At 35.4% G+C, this 16,041-nt stretch overlaps 1 protein-coding gene across 1 annotated transcript; it reads right to left on the bottom strand.

Moving 5' to 3' along the window:
- Positions 1-177: 177 nt before the first annotated feature.
- LOC110880065 (topless-related protein 1) lies at positions 178-8,067 on the bottom strand. Its single transcript, XM_022128624.2, has 25 exons — positions 7,911-8,067; positions 7,193-7,358; positions 6,916-7,095; positions 6,726-6,839; positions 6,483-6,641; positions 6,209-6,386; positions 5,980-6,103; positions 5,795-5,901; positions 5,539-5,707; positions 5,346-5,455; positions 5,028-5,097; positions 4,889-4,962; positions 4,694-4,789; positions 4,381-4,604; positions 4,060-4,294; positions 3,817-3,981; positions 3,647-3,733; positions 3,415-3,561; positions 2,827-2,937; positions 2,567-2,746; positions 2,340-2,468; positions 1,590-1,685; positions 1,317-1,505; positions 690-847; positions 178-584 (listed from the first exon to the last, which is right to left on the bottom strand). The coding sequence occupies exons 2-25, from the start codon at positions 7,270-7,272 to the stop codon at positions 368-370; spliced, it is 3,399 nt and encodes a 1,132-aa protein (XP_021984316.1). The 5' UTR covers positions 7,273-7,358; positions 7,911-8,067; the 3' UTR covers positions 178-367.
- Between the last annotated feature and the right edge of the window lie 7,974 nt (positions 8,068-16,041).

Raw genomic sequence — 16,041 nt, 5'->3', positions numbered from 1 at the left:
CGCGGGTAAAAGTTTATTTTTGCATTAACACGAATTTAAATGAAGCAAAACATAACCGAAATTGCAATATACTGGGGCTGTTTGGTAAAATCATAGATATAGAACAAAGATTGTTATCCGGTCGCAACTTTAGAACGAGTGATCGAAGAAAAGCCAGTTTTTGGTTTCATTTTAAAAGATTGAAAACCCTAATCAGACAATTAGCATTTACCCTTCACATCATCTTACATAACAAGTTAGATCAAGTCAATTCACCAACTAAAATACATTTTAACAAAATAATCCACAATAATAACAGTAGCACTAGAAGCAGGAACATAACTACTAAGCTGGAACTGCACAGTAAACAAGTGTTTAGTCAACCGGGTCACCTCTGTGCCGGTTGTTCCGACCCTGAACCAGCCGCTGGCGGTGTAGCCGGAACTGTGCTTGTGGACCCGTTGTCAGCCGGTGGCGGCACGCCCCATCTGCCATCAGATTCAAGCGGCTCCAAAACATGAACGGTTCCATCAGAAAGCCCTAGTGCAAATTGATTTGGTTCTTGTGGATGAGCCGCAATCACCATGGGGTGCACCTTAAGGTTACTGACACGACATGAGTTTTTGTCAAACATCGAAAATCAAGATTTCTTTCTTAAAAGAACTAAACTGACAAATATGTTTCGGTTATTAACTTATAACTTATTATACCTTGTAAGATACGCAGAGGGGTTAATCTTGCATCGAAGGCGAAGGTGAGAGGCGGTGAACACGCAAACGGTTGCATCGAAGAAACTTGCGTATATCAGTTGACTATCGCATGAAAAGGTCGCATGCGATATCGGGGCTGAATTTTCACGTTGAATCCACTGAAAAACAAAAGATCAATTTAGTATCTTACCACACTGTTACATTTATCATATATTATAAAGAAAAGAGTTAAATGCCATTTTAGTCCCTGTGGTTTGGACCATTTTGCCAGTTTAGTCCAAAGGTTTCATTTTTAACCTGTGGGTCCAAAAAAGTTTCACAGTTGCCATTTTAGTCCACTGGGTTAACTTCATCCATTTTTTTCTGTTAACGAGAAGGCCAATTCGGTCATTTTATATGGCTAAATTGCCCTTTTAGTTAACAGAATTACATACAAAATGACCAAATTGGCCTTCTCGTTAACAGAAAAAATGGATGAAGTTAACCAAGTGGACTAAAATGGCAACTGTGAAACCTTTTTGGACCCACAGGTTAAAAATGAAACCTTTGGACTAAACTGGCAAAATGACCCAAACTACAGGGACTAAAATGGCATTTGACTCTAAAGAAAATGAATAAAAATATTACCTGTTTTACGCATTCTAGTTTTGTCGTTTCATAGATGGCGAGTTGAGTCTCGTGAACAAGAAGAAAATGGGTCTGATCATGATGAAACTGCACACGCGTGTCGGATTGTGGTGACGGTGTTCTCCCTGGCGGGAGTTGAACGTATCGTGTCTTTTGTTTTTCCCATCCGTCCGAACTCCATACGCAAATCTAGTTGATAAACAAAAATATAATAAATGTACATGAGTTTAAACAATCGAAAATGGAAACGAATTTTTCATTAACTTAACTAACCTGAGCATCAGCGCCAGATGAGACAAGCACATTTAGCACATGAGAAAAGGCGAGACCGGTTATACGTTTAGAGTGTCCTTTAAGCTTGCTTTTAACCTTCACAACAAAAATGGTATTCGTAATATAAATCGAACTAGATTTTTTTTACGTCGCGCGTTGCGGCGAAACGGAGTAAATGATAATGTAAAATAAATGTTATTTGAAAATATAGCCTGTTGTTTAGAAAGCCTAACCGTTAGAATGGGTTCAGATGCTATCATTGTACCATATTACGATACCAAATAAATACTTTATGTTGAATATAAATTCGTTTTTAATAAAACATATAATGATCGAGGGTAAAAATTAAACACAACTACGTACTTAAGCTTTTTGAAAAAGAAATAACAAACATAAGTTATTAAAGAAATATCAAATGAATTGAGAAAGCAAAGATGAATTAAAAAAAGAAAAAAGAATTATTAAAACAAAAATAAATGATAAAAGAAATATAGTTTTTGAAAAGGAAAAAATGTAAATACGTTAAAAGCTAAAAGTAAATATAATAGTAAAAGGAAAAGAATAAAAATATGTTAAAAGTTAAAAGTAATTATAAAAAATAACATATTGATATAAAAAAAATTAAAAAGCTATAGATTATTTTAAAATTAAAATTACTATTTATGGCAGTTCATAAACTATATATATAAAATTGTTGAGGCGAAAATTCAACATGAAACATGCTCAAGGCCTTTATAAGTTATAACATACCTCGTCTACACGAACATTATAAATCTGAATCGTTGAGTCATCCATTCCGATTGCTATAATATTGTTATCTTGAGGATGGAAAGCAAGAAACGTTGCTGCAGGTGGTGGCGGCATGAATGTTGTCATTGTCTGCAGTTTGACCATAATCAGTTTGACCACAAAAGTCAAAATCTAAGAGGACTATTGGTCTGTTTGACCTCAAATGTCAAACAAAAAGAAAACGTCACCTTGAATGTCATCATATTGAACAAGGATATCTTTCCTCCAGATGCAGACATAACATACGAATCGTTTTTCGACAAAGCAAAGCACGCAACGGATTCTTCAGGGTTAGTCTCCGCCACATCATTCGTCATCAAAATCCCACTTGAAGGTTGCCATAATTGCGGTGAAACGCCAGCTGTCGCCTGCAGTAAAAAAAAAACCACATATAAAATCTATCGCGCTACAAACTTTTGGTTTAAAAATATCTTAATCACTAATTCACCTTGCCACTTGAATTACGCTCGTTACGCTGCCATTTCCATAGCAAATGAATAGCGTTTGATGCTAACGCTAAAAGAGCATTTCCCGAATTTGTATATATCAATCTTGATATCTGTAGATTCAACAAACAAACCCCACCATTAGTTTCGAGTTTCAAGGATTGTCCTTTATTTTTATACCTATTTTCAGGCGCTGTCCTTTATGTTCAAAATTGACGAGTTTTGTCCTTTATGTTTTCATATCATACACGTTTTGTCCTTTAGGCCTAACCCAGTTAGTTTTTTCAATTAAATTTAGTCATGTGCTTTGCACATGAGGGCATTTTTGTCAATTTAAAGGTTGCAGAAGCTTTGAGCTGTAAATCTGCCGTTGAACTTACCTTTGAATTGACAAAAATGCCCTCATGTGCAAAACATATAACCAAATTTAACTGAAAAAACTAACTGGCTTAGGCCTAAAGGACAAAACATGTATGATATGAAAACATAAAGGACAAAACTCGTCAATTTTGAACATAAAGGACAGCGCCTGAAAATGGGTATAAAGATAAAGGACAATCCTTGAAATTCACTCAATAATATAATTATACCTTCGTTACTCTCATGTTCTCGGGGAGCTTCAGCGACCGACATTGCGAAGCTTCGTTAATCTCCGATAGTTTCCAAATCTTTGATTTGTCGTTAGATTCTTCCACAATCCTAGGTTTCACGTCCGGCAAGCTTCTCGCATCCCCGTTCTACATCCACCGTACTTTAATTACTAAACCGACACTCAGACTATGAAGTACGAATATCTAGTCAAAGTCAAACACGAGCACTAACCACTGCAGAGATGGATCCAACGGATGCAACCCGTTCTGCTAATGCCGCACTACTAGGAGCCGCAGCAGATAACGCGTTTATTGTAGGCTGCAATATAAAAAAAAACATAATTAGAGAATATATAGTTATATAATAAACATAACAAACATCTAGAAAAATATAACCGCTACCTTTGCAGCTTCAGGAGTTCTTGACGCAGAACCATCAAACGAAAGATTTTCAAACGTTCGAAGTAACCGAAGTCCATCAGAATTTGCTAAAATTTTTATACCGTTATCTTGAGCAGAAACAGCCAAAAGAGCACCGTCTTTGTTAAAACGGATTCGTGGGCTTGCCTAATTAAGAAGAATGATCGGTTGTTAGCGAGTTAAAGAGATTTGATTCTGTTTTTTGTTATGAAATGAAGGTATTACCGGAAGACCTCCGTCAGCATCAACGCTTGTCAAAAGCTGAACGTTATCCATATCCCAATATTTAATTAAATACTCGTCACCAGCTGCTAAAAATCTGTTTTTTGTTGTATCAAACTGTACGACACCTAAAGATCGTTTACGGAAACCGAGATACGTTCTTTTAACCGCCCCTTCACTCTCGTTCCATTCGACAATGTGCGATTCCCCATCTTTGCTTGTCCCACACGAGAAAAGCCTGAAATAATCCCAAAACGTTAAAACTCGAAAAGTCGTTGAAAAAAACTTTAAGAACAGCGAGAACGTGTTGTCGTGTTGACGAACCTTGTTCCGTCAGCACTGTATGCCATCGTAGTGCACCAACGACCGGGTGCTTCATAATCGACACGCGATCCCATGTTATCGTATAACCATGCTTTTATCTTTCCATCAAGAGCCGTTGAAAATATAAACTGAATATTCTCTTTATAGTGAGGGCATACAGAGTAAACCGGAGCTTCATGGCCTTCAAAAGTGTACTTTTTTACGCCAGTCGTTGCATCCCAAACCTATTCGTAGAATCAAGAAATGTTTATTATCATAATAAAAAAAAAAAATTATCGGTTATAAATTGATGAGACGTTATACAAAAACAAACCTTGATTGTTTTGTCATCCCCACAAGTTATCACACAAAGTTGCTTGTTCGGATTAGAGAATGCAAGATCGTTTACTCCACCCACATGAGCATCAATCTTCAAACAAACGAAACAAATTAAACATGTGTCATTTTTTATATTAAAAAAAAATAAAAAAAATATTTTATACATGTTTCAGAAAGAAACTAAGTGTACCTCTACGTTTTGTCTCACGTCATCACCTCCATGATATGAATATATTTGTACAATGTGCCTTGAATATGCAACTCCTGTACGTATAATAATAAATTAAAATACTTGATTATTTATCAAATATTACGTTATTTGGACTTACCGAACAATGAACCATCCGGACTCCAGATTACACGGTTCACCGAGATAGCTGGATCTTTTACTAGAGCAGCCTGCATTCATGTAAAAAGATTAAATACTTTCATACAGGGGCACAGGTTAGAAGGGGCCGCGGGGGGGGGGGGGGGGGGGGGGGGGTGGCGCCCGACCCCCCAAACTTTTCGCTCAGTAGTGTTATATATGTAGCTTTCGTGTAGAAATTTTTGGGTATATACATCCCCCCCCTGGGTCGGAAATCTCAAGCTTCGCCACTGCTTTCATAAGTGATTATGAAAATCAAGTCGAATATTTTGTTACATACTTGAAAAGGCATTGAACATGCACTAAGATTCCAAACTTTGAAATTTTTTAGAACCAGCTTTTCGCGTGAGCCTACTTCCCATAATCCGATATCTCCCACATTTGTTCCAACTGAAAGAAAAAAAAAAAAAAAAGTCAACATCCTAACTTCAGGTCATGAAAAACGCTACGAAAAGACGAAACATATGATATACCTAAGAGTAATGTTTGTTGAACAGGATGAAAGTCCATGCTCATAGGAGATGAACCCTGGTTTAACGTCCGTGCAACGGTTTTCGGCAAATCATCAGGTGCGTTAAAAGCTTGAGTATGACTAGAATGCCCCGGGAATGACACAGGTAACACATTAACCGGCAGATTTACCTGTTTTCAGCAAGAAAGTCAACTCTAATAAGAGAAATGGTGTTATAACTTATAACAATCAAATGAAATCGAATCGAATAAAAAAACCTCATCTGTTATCCCCATGGGCCTTGTTCTTTTGCTCATATGATCAGAATCTGCAGATGGGTAATCCAACGACGGATTTGTCGGAGTTCTTGGATGCTTCAAAGCAGCTGCAAACGGGTCAACCGGTCAATAAAAAGCGTTAAAGAGGTCAATGAGAAAACACTGCAAAGAATCATTCACATTACCTGAAATAGAGGGACTACCGAGACCAATTGCACTACCGGAAACCGTTGGATGAGATACCGCTGGCGGATTAGACATCCAACCAGCAAGTGGTGTCGGCACTGGAGCTGGTGTAGGTTGAAATGGCTATATATATATATAGAATCAAAACCGAACAACAAGAGTTAACTATATATATATATATATATATATAAAAACCATGACAATGTGGTGAAAAATACAGATACATACCCCATGTGCACCTAAAGGAGGAAAGCCACCAGCTTTCGGTAATGATCCAAGAAGCGGATTGTTTGCCGGTGAAGGAGCGCGTGCCCCGTTTGGTTGACCGCAAGAATGATCAACGAATAACGTTTTGATATCTGGATTTGGCCTGGGGTTTTTACAAAGTTGGTGTTGCCAATTCAAACTGTGATATAAATTACATAATAAAATAACACATTAACTACCGTTGCAATACATATAAAACCTAGCGCGAATCAAATACTCACGGTTTAACGTTTACCTTTGGTTTATGAGTGTCCTTAATCTTGAATTCTTAAGATTTGGAAATTGCAATTTGTCGCGAAACAAAGGGTTCGCTTCAATTAACTTCTTAAGTTCAACCAACATTATAGCTCGAGCGGATTTCGTATCTCCGTATTTCGACAACTGTTCATTCTCCCTAATTGTAAATGAAATAACACAAAGTTATATATATAGAAATATTTAAACATATTATTACAAAATGTGAACATAAGTTGTGTACCTAAAATTCTCCAAAGTTAATAACTGAGTTATCTCCTTAAAAAGGTCTTCATTAAATGAGGCAAACACCTTGAGATCTTTTACAAGAATCTCAACAGCCTTAGACCTGTCATGCCTATCAATCAAACAAATTTTAAGTAAGCACATTTATTAATTTATTTAAAAAATAAATAAAAAAATAAAGGGCTTACTTATCCAATGCTTCAAGATACTTTTGCTTCCTAATTTCAAAAAATATCTTCATGGAGTACCTATTATCATCCACTTTAGTGAAACCTGAAAGATATTTCTCAACCTCATCCCAATTCCCATTGTGCACCTCATCTTCAAAATACTTCATGTTAAAGAAAAACCCTGATTCTTGCTCAAGCCTGTCACAACATACCCATTAATTAATTAATTAATTAAATATTTTTAAACAAATAATCATAAAAGATAATCAAAGAAAATGTATATTAAAAGACTTACTTGTGAACAGTCTCTTTGAATTTTTCTTCATCAAGAAACTGCAAGATCAAGAACACTAGCTCTCTACTTAGAGAAGACATTGCACTTCCTTTGACCCAAATAATTATTAATAATAATAATGATGATGATAATTATCAAGATTCTAAGAGAGCAGATCTGTGAAGCCCTAAAAAGACATTTAAAGTGAAATAAACAGGGTTAGCTACCACGAATTTCATCTTAACATTTTTTTTAAATTAAAATTAAAAATATATTAATAATACCCACGTTAGTTTTAGCAAAATATTTCTTGCTTAGACACGAAATTCAAAGACTTTATTTAAATAAAGTATAAAAAAAAAAAAAAAATTCCCAAAACCCCCCAAACCAAAAACCAGATCCTTGGATACCCTGATCTTTAAAGTTCAAATTAACCAAACACAAAAAAAAAAAAAAAAAAAAAAAAAAAAAAAAATTTCACGAGTTTTTCAGCATGCACGGACATATATGGATAACAATCAAAAAAAGAAAAGCTCTGATCTTTTTTCTCATAGGAAAAAAAAAAGATTAAATTTAAATTTGTTTGTGTGGTGGATCAGATAAAAAGAAAGCAGCTTTGAACCACATGGAACACAAAAATAAAGGGGTTTGCAAAAAATTAAAAAAAATTAAAAAAAAACAGTTCTTGAAGAAAAAAAAAACAAGAAATTAACACAAGAACAGAGGTTTTGAAACTCACCTTAGCAAGATCGATTGATGATAGAACAGAGATCAATATATATATTTATATATGTAGATGTAGATATCTATACATACTACAGATGTGCATATTTATTATCTCTGTGTTCTCTCTCTCTCTCCAGACTTTCTCTCTCTACAATATTGTGCGGAGAAGATTAAAATACGACATTACTTGCAGAAATGGTTAATTTTATAGATGGGTGAGGTTTGGGGATGATAAGCAGAACTACTTATCACCCTCACAAGAACGTTACAGATTGATAAGTAAACAATCCTATGATAAGTACAGCTTTCAGTGGGGCCCACACGAGCCGGCTAACATTGTGTTGGCTCATCGGCTTGGAATCTCCGACCGACAGCTTCGTTCGGCTTAGCATGAAAATCACAAAAGGGAAGTAATAATAGAGTACTTCGCTGCTAAAATAACGTTACATCATAGCCGTTGATTTTGTGTGGGGTCCAGTGAGTCAGCGAGATGAGATGATCGGACGGTGTGGAATGGAGTAAGAGTGTGGGCCCCAGCTATCTGTTTAAATGCGAAACTTGCTCGGTTTAATTGGTGCTGTGGTTGTGACTTGTGACCATGACCGAGAAAATGAGAAATTAAACGATATTTAAGTGAGATGAGATGAGAAAATGAAATGAAATTAAATAAGCCGCTCGTGCTTGTATTTAGCAAAAGGTGCATAAATATTAGAAAAAGAAAGTATATCTTACGCCGTGTGTGTTGAAATATGTGTCCACTTGCAAAGTTTATTTTAAATTATATATTATATTATTCATCGAACTTGCTTTAGCTTTATTAAACTACTATATATATATATACTACTACAGTACTACTGCATTGTGTTTTCGAGTCCTTTTCAAATAGAGAAAATAAAACAAAAAGAAACTATCATCGACCCTTCTAGTTGAATGGTAGTTTTGTTACTTTCCAAATGGAAGGTTACGGGTTGAAGTTTGTGTGTGACGAATGTTGTTTCGGTTGAGCAAAAGGGTTTTATTAGTTGTGGGTTTCTTTCTGGGTGAGTAGGCCGGATCACTACCTTCTGTTCATCAGACGAAAGGGTTATCGATTTGTCATGGTTATCCCGGGTGTCCGAGCCTTTTTTGTTCAAGAAACATTGAAAAAGATTTGTATTCCTAAGGTTTTTAATAAAAAGAATCGTATAGCATTATTCGGATTCTGTTTCATCCAGACTCGGTTTAATTTGGATCATTAAATAAATTCGGACACCCTCTAATGTATGTAAATCCGGACATGTATGTCCTTGTAAACCCTGAACTCTTATACATTAAACCCTGATTCTTTATTTACTTAAATTCGGACCAACCACAGGGGTACCAATCTCGGATCATCTTAATTTCATTGAGAAACTTGGACCTACAGTCCTTATTAAACTCGGACACAATAGTCCTTTAGTAACTCGGATCATATGTTTATAATTAAGCCCGAAAATTATAACTGTTATATAAATATAAAGTCAGAGATCATTAATAATTCGGAGTATACATATGCGTTTCTAAATTCGGAGCAGGCATACATACATAAACTCTGATGTGTTTCACTAGTCTGGACTTTGTGACTCCACAAGGTCAGACCAACCCTAATCGCACAGAAACATGAAATAAGCAAATATAATGTAACATTCGAACACCTTGTGACTTCACAAGGTCTAAAACTTCCAAAAATCCCTTTTCTTCAATGTAATGACAAACAGAAAACCTCAAATGCACAGAAATCAATCATGTCAGGCATCAAATCAACCAATCTAACAATGATATCATACCACAAACAACAAACAATCATTGTACAATTATTTGTCTAAGCAATCACGTATTCATTGGCATAAGCAATCACACACAATCAATTGTTTGGATCATCTAGGGTTTCGTATGAATCAAAAGAACAAGATAAACAACATATCATAGAATCGTAGACACTTACCTCTGATTAAGTCCAAATGTATTGGAGATCATGGATTGATGTGTGTGAACTTGTGAAGCCAAAAGATTGAAGAAAGATTAGAGATGATTAGGAAATGGTGGAAATGTCGTACAATGAGTTCGTGGGTGTCACACCCCAACCGATGGCGGAAACATCGGAGTGAGACGAAATAGATTGCTCGAGACTTCATAACACTAATATTTGCGACAAGTATTTAAATAATGAATTTCATTTCATTTCTAAAAGTCAATTACATGGTTTGAAATCAAATACAACAACTTGAAATAAAAGAATTACAATACAATCAATATACAAAATTTAAAATGTGTTTCTAGGCATCCTACTAAGTTCCATGCATCATCAATAACCTGCAACATGTTTTAAAAGCATAGTTCAATACAACGTATTGGCGAGTACACTAGTTTTAGACACAAGGTATAGGTATAAAAAGTATTTCTCAATCCAACATAGCAATTTGGTATACAAGGTCATCTAGCATGCATAACTAAAAGTAAAACCCAAGTATCCACAAGAATTACATGTGTCCCTCGCCACAAAGTGACGAGACTAGTTATGAATAATAAGCATCCCTCGATACCGAAGTAATCAAGACCGTAAAGAATATAACTTAACAAAACCCCGTCGGGTGGTGTGCTACTCCTATAGCGCTATAATTGTTAAGGTGGGCTAACATGTAGCATGAATTCTAGCATGAACCTAAGCATAAAAAAGCATGTATAACGGATTGAGTGAATAAAGCATATTTGTGTGAATTGTGCATTTTAACAAGTAAAACATGTTACACCCAAATTGTGTTAAAGCGAAACTGGTCAAGTGTACTCACAAAATTGCTAAGTCTTCCGATTATCCAAGTATTGACGAGTTAATGAGAAGAGGAGAAAGAATGGGTTCAGTGTTGGAGTTTAAGGAATGTTTAGATTCGGAATTAGGAATTTAAAGTACACAAAAGTATGTATATGAGAAAGTAATCATCTAGACTTAAACACTCGTTTTTTACACTGTGAATCCCGTATGGGTTGATGTGATTTCATAGGTTAAGATAACCATTAGAATCGTAACGAGAAGTTAAGTACTTATATAATATAAATTATTACCATGACAAATAACCATTTGATTATCATCAAGGATTCGGTTATGTACATATACTTAATATATTTTCTATATAGTATCTAATAAGTCCAATATGTATATCATGGAATTTCATAAAAGTCGTGCATGGAGGTAGGAGGATAACCTTCCTTTAAAACCTCTTTCGTAAGATTCACCAATGCACAAGTTGTCACAAGGACAACTCGGGTGGTCATGAATGAAATGGAAAAGAAATATACATACTACCTAAAAGGAAATCATCAAGTGAGGCAGTGGATTGAAAGTAGGATAGCCAAGGCCTCCAAGTAATCACACACACATCAAACACAAGTTTTGTTACAAGAACAAGCTTGGAATGTTACAATACTTGTGGGTTAAAACCCTTTACAAAACAGAAAGTTTAGAGGCGAATAACACCTCTGAATTTGTGTGAAACAACCTTGGTTAAGCTCACTAATCATGGATTTGATTAATGGCATAAGAACACAAGTTTGCTTGAAGAAAACATAAGTTTAAGAAAGTTTATAAAGATTTTATTCAAAACAGAAAGTTTCTTACACTTTTAACCTCAAATATGGCGATGTTCCATCTTGGTTTTCCGTGGAAAACCTATGGAAACACTCCTAGAGGTGTTCCAAGTGTTAAGAAGAAAGAAAAGAGTAGAAAAGTGAAGTAAAAGTGAGATAGAACTCACTTAGAAAGCCTTGAACTTCCTGATTATAAACTGAGAATTTGATGTATTTTGAGGGTGTCTTGAGTGGGAGATTTGTGTTTGTAAAGTGAAAATGAGCGGAGGAAGTGTGGGTTTTATAGGTGAGGTTTAGGGTTAAGTTAGGTGAGCTATAAATGCAAGAAACACACTAAACAAACACATTTTGGGCCAATAGTTGAGCTGAAACTTAACATTCTGCGGACTGAGGCATGTGGCGGCCCATGGAGGTGTAAGACCCTAAAACATTTTGATCAAAAAGACGCAGCGGAAATACGTAACATAAAATTTGTTTCTTAAAATGTTCCTTTATACTTGAAAATCATTTAAAAACATCTTTATGTAAGGAACTACATCGTTTACCTTTCATTAATGTACCGATTATAACATACTAATACAGATTACATGACCACCCATTCCGTACAATCCATGTCTCTTTAACTCGATCTTCAATCACTTGCTCTTCATAATATTGATCCATAATTCTGTACAACCTGCACTCACCACATGCATTCGTAACATTAGCACATATTATATATAAACAAGATTCATAATTATGGAGTCTCGTGACGTTCTATCCTCGTATACTTTCCATTCCGATATCTTTCTAAATTCACGCATTTCATCCGGGTGTCTAATTCTTGGAGAGACTTCAATAATGTACCTGTATTACATTTCAATCTCAAGGCACACTATTAGTAACGTCAATACTCAAACGTATTGAAACCATGGTTGCAAAAGTCGCTAGGCGCTCCCTAGTCGGTCGACCAGGGAGTTGAGAGTACTCGGCCTAGGCGGAGAGTACACGGGGAGTACTCGGACATGCCAAATTATAAAGAAATTAGTTTTCGGAAATTAAATATGTTTCAAATAACATAAATTTACTAATATTTATAACAAAATACGTGAAATTGATATTCATTCTTTAGTATAATAGGAATAGAAATTGTGTTTTATTTTATTTTAAGTTAAAATTGGCCCAAGTTGACCTATTAGATCCGATTTTGGCCGATGTTGGCCGCATTTGATCGATTCCGAGTAATTAGTCGGAGTTGAAGAAAGTCGCCTCGGCAGCCTACCTTGTAGCGATTACTCGGGGAGTACTCGGCCTTGGAGACCTTGTTTTACAACCATGATTGAAACTATGCATACATACATACATGCCCCATTCTTTCATGGGCGATAAATCCTACTTCGTGCATACGTACATTCACACGTATATTCATACACACATACATACCTACATGAATACATACAAGCTTTATTCCTTTGTGTACATTCAATCCCATTTAATACATACGTACATACATTCATATATGTATACTCATACATCTATTTACATACACCCGAAAACATACATGCAAACATAAACACGTCTATACGTACATGCTTACATACTTACATATAGTTATATAATGCATATAACGTAGTTAGATAGCCTTCACACAAGTTTGGAGTTGAAGAATGCGAAAAATATGAAAAAACCAGCGATTGGCGCAAGAAGAAACCAATCTGGCGCAACCCTATGTCAGTTCTGGCGCAATATAGATGACATCAGTCAGGGGCGCAACCTTGCGCCTGGTTCAGAGCTGCAACTTTCAGCTTAACAAATTTTTACAAATTTGGTCATAACTTTCTCATTTCTTGTCCGTTTTACGCTCCGTTTCTTCCCACATGATCGTAATTTGGTCCTTTATCATATGGACTCGAAATCCAACATCCGGATTAAGGAAATTTTTAACTTATAAGTTTTTGACTTAATATTCATTTATGAATTATTCGACACGTTCATGTTTTTATCAAACAACTCATTTGTTTATACACAAAACTCACATGAACATAATAACTAAAAAAGTTTTACATTATCCGGAGTTCCGTACATGGGGTTTATGCACCCGATACCTGGTATGCGTTAAACTCATTCAATTATACGTAATTGAACTTTGTTAGTACAATTCCCATATGCGAAATGGTTTGTCCATTTAATCATAACTCACAACCGAGTCTTTAGACTATTAACCCGCGTCTCCGTTTCTTAGTTAGCACGCTTATATACAATCCTACCCATTACCCAAGTGTTATACCGAAGTCATTACTTATGCAACCATTCCGGTATACAATAAAATCTCATTTTGACCGTTTGGTTTACTTAGCGAAATCCATCGCTTTTATATAACCAAACCTTTAATACACTTATCATTTTGACCCGGATCCTAACATTTCCATTATGTGTAAAACCCTACTTGATTTCAATTATCATACTTAAATAACTAGTACTTAACTTTACTTAAACAAATTAAGAAATGATTCCAGAAATCACTTACCTTATGCATCCGTGTTCGTATCTGCTTCCTTGCCTCCTCTTGACCCGTTAGCCTTTCGTGCTTGAGTCCATCTCGACATGATTCCTATACTTTCATGTCATCGAAATCACATTCTTGTTAGCCTACACAATTGTACATGTTAACAATCATATCAATTGCACATTTCATATTTGACTTTCATTAGTCAATTCTAACAAGCATAAGACATATACCCAAATTCACATCTTTTCAAACTCATATAATTCATCATGTCATTCCATATAACACGTATTGATTTAACATGTACCATACGACTTCCTATAATTCTACCTTTACGACAACAAGTCAAATCATGCTTCTTATGCGTAGTTGACTTTCAGAAGTCAACAATTTATCATATGAACTTTCGACTTATCCTCATATATCCGTAACATCATAATAGGCTATACAATTGACATTATATACATCTCCTACTCACGATGCAAATGTTCTCACGATCACATGATCATCTAGTGATATTAAGCCTAATGTACAAGCCCTTAATGCATAGTCTTGACCAACACATACATTCAACCGAATTCTTGTATGAGTTCCATCTAAAGTACATTCTTCAAGTTAGTATACTACTAATTACATCATTACCTTATCTCATTCATATATATTAAGCTATTTAATACAATTTCGCATCCTAATTTCGCTTAGACATTCATCATACACTTAGTGTGCATACTACTTTCTAAGCACAATGTACAACTAATTTATGCATAATCTTTCAAGCTCATACATAATTCATCAAATCTTCTTACTAATCAATAAGTATCATTCACACATAGACATCAAACATATCAATGCCACATTTCTTTCATTCATCTAACAAGAATTCATCATACACAACATATTACATCAACATTAAACAAGAATTGGACATGGATGATAATCCAAGCCATCATCCTTACCATAACAAATGGGTTTCACCTCAAAACATCGAATTGATCCAAATCATGCATAATCCATTTTCTATATGGTGATTCTAACACATATTCATACTCAATTTCATACCAATTCGCGGATTAAACATAACCCACTTCATACAAGATCACCAATCTAAGTTTTAAGACATACCTCATGATCCTCTCGTGTAGGTGATCATTAATTCATGTTCGTTCATGAATTTGAGCTTCGATTCACCCTTCAATTTGATGATTTTGGTTGAGTTAGGGTTTTGGCTCCCTTGGAGCTCCTGATCGTTCTAGAACACACACGAAGTGTGTGTTTGTGTGTTGATCTTTTCATATAATAACTCAACTTTCATCTTATCCCACTTTAGTCCCTAGTGTTTGCCACTAAAGCATAATTGGCACAATTTTCCTCCTTTAATAGTTTTCACCATACACTTAACTAAGTTGAATAGCCTAGTTATTTATTTCCTGATGCATCATATAAGAACATTTGGCGAATATAAACATTCGAGTTTTGGGGCGTTACAGGAGGAATCATCCTCCACCCGTCACGGGGCGCGACGCTATGTAGCCGAGGAATTTATTTGATTTTTGCCACTTTTGATCCCTAGACTTTGGTATGTTGTCTATTATAAGGTGCTTTATGATAATTCAAGTATAATTATCAAAACGCGAGGCGTTACAGTGGGGAACTTCTAGGGTTTTTGAGTAGTTATTAAAGCTTCACCATGCACTAAACACCCCCTAATAACATAACTAATATAAACAACACACTCAGAAAATTTAATGAAAGAGATGTGAATTGATCTTAATGACATATAAGTTTGAAGATGATGGGTTATGTCACAAATAATAAAGATTAAAAAAGTTTCCGTTGTGTTTTATATTTCCTTAAGACTTAGGTTGAAGGGTGTGGTGATCATGGTTGGAATATGATTCGCCATGTAGGAACATGAATGGAAGACTACACCCCCTTCAATGATTCATGGTGGTTGGCGTTTGTGACAACCCTCACCAAATCAGGTATCCGTACGAAATAATTAATATTTAATTACTGCTTAATTACTGTGCTTGCTTACAATTATGGTTAAACTGCTACC

The sequence above is a fragment of the Helianthus annuus genome, chromosome 9 (assembly GCF_002127325.2).
Source record: "Helianthus annuus cultivar XRQ/B chromosome 9, HanXRQr2.0-SUNRISE, whole genome shotgun sequence".
NCBI lineage: Eukaryota > Viridiplantae > Streptophyta > Magnoliopsida > Asterales > Asteraceae > Helianthus > Helianthus annuus.
Note: the sequence above shows the minus strand (reverse complement) of the source record. Positions and strands in the feature narration are given on the sequence as shown.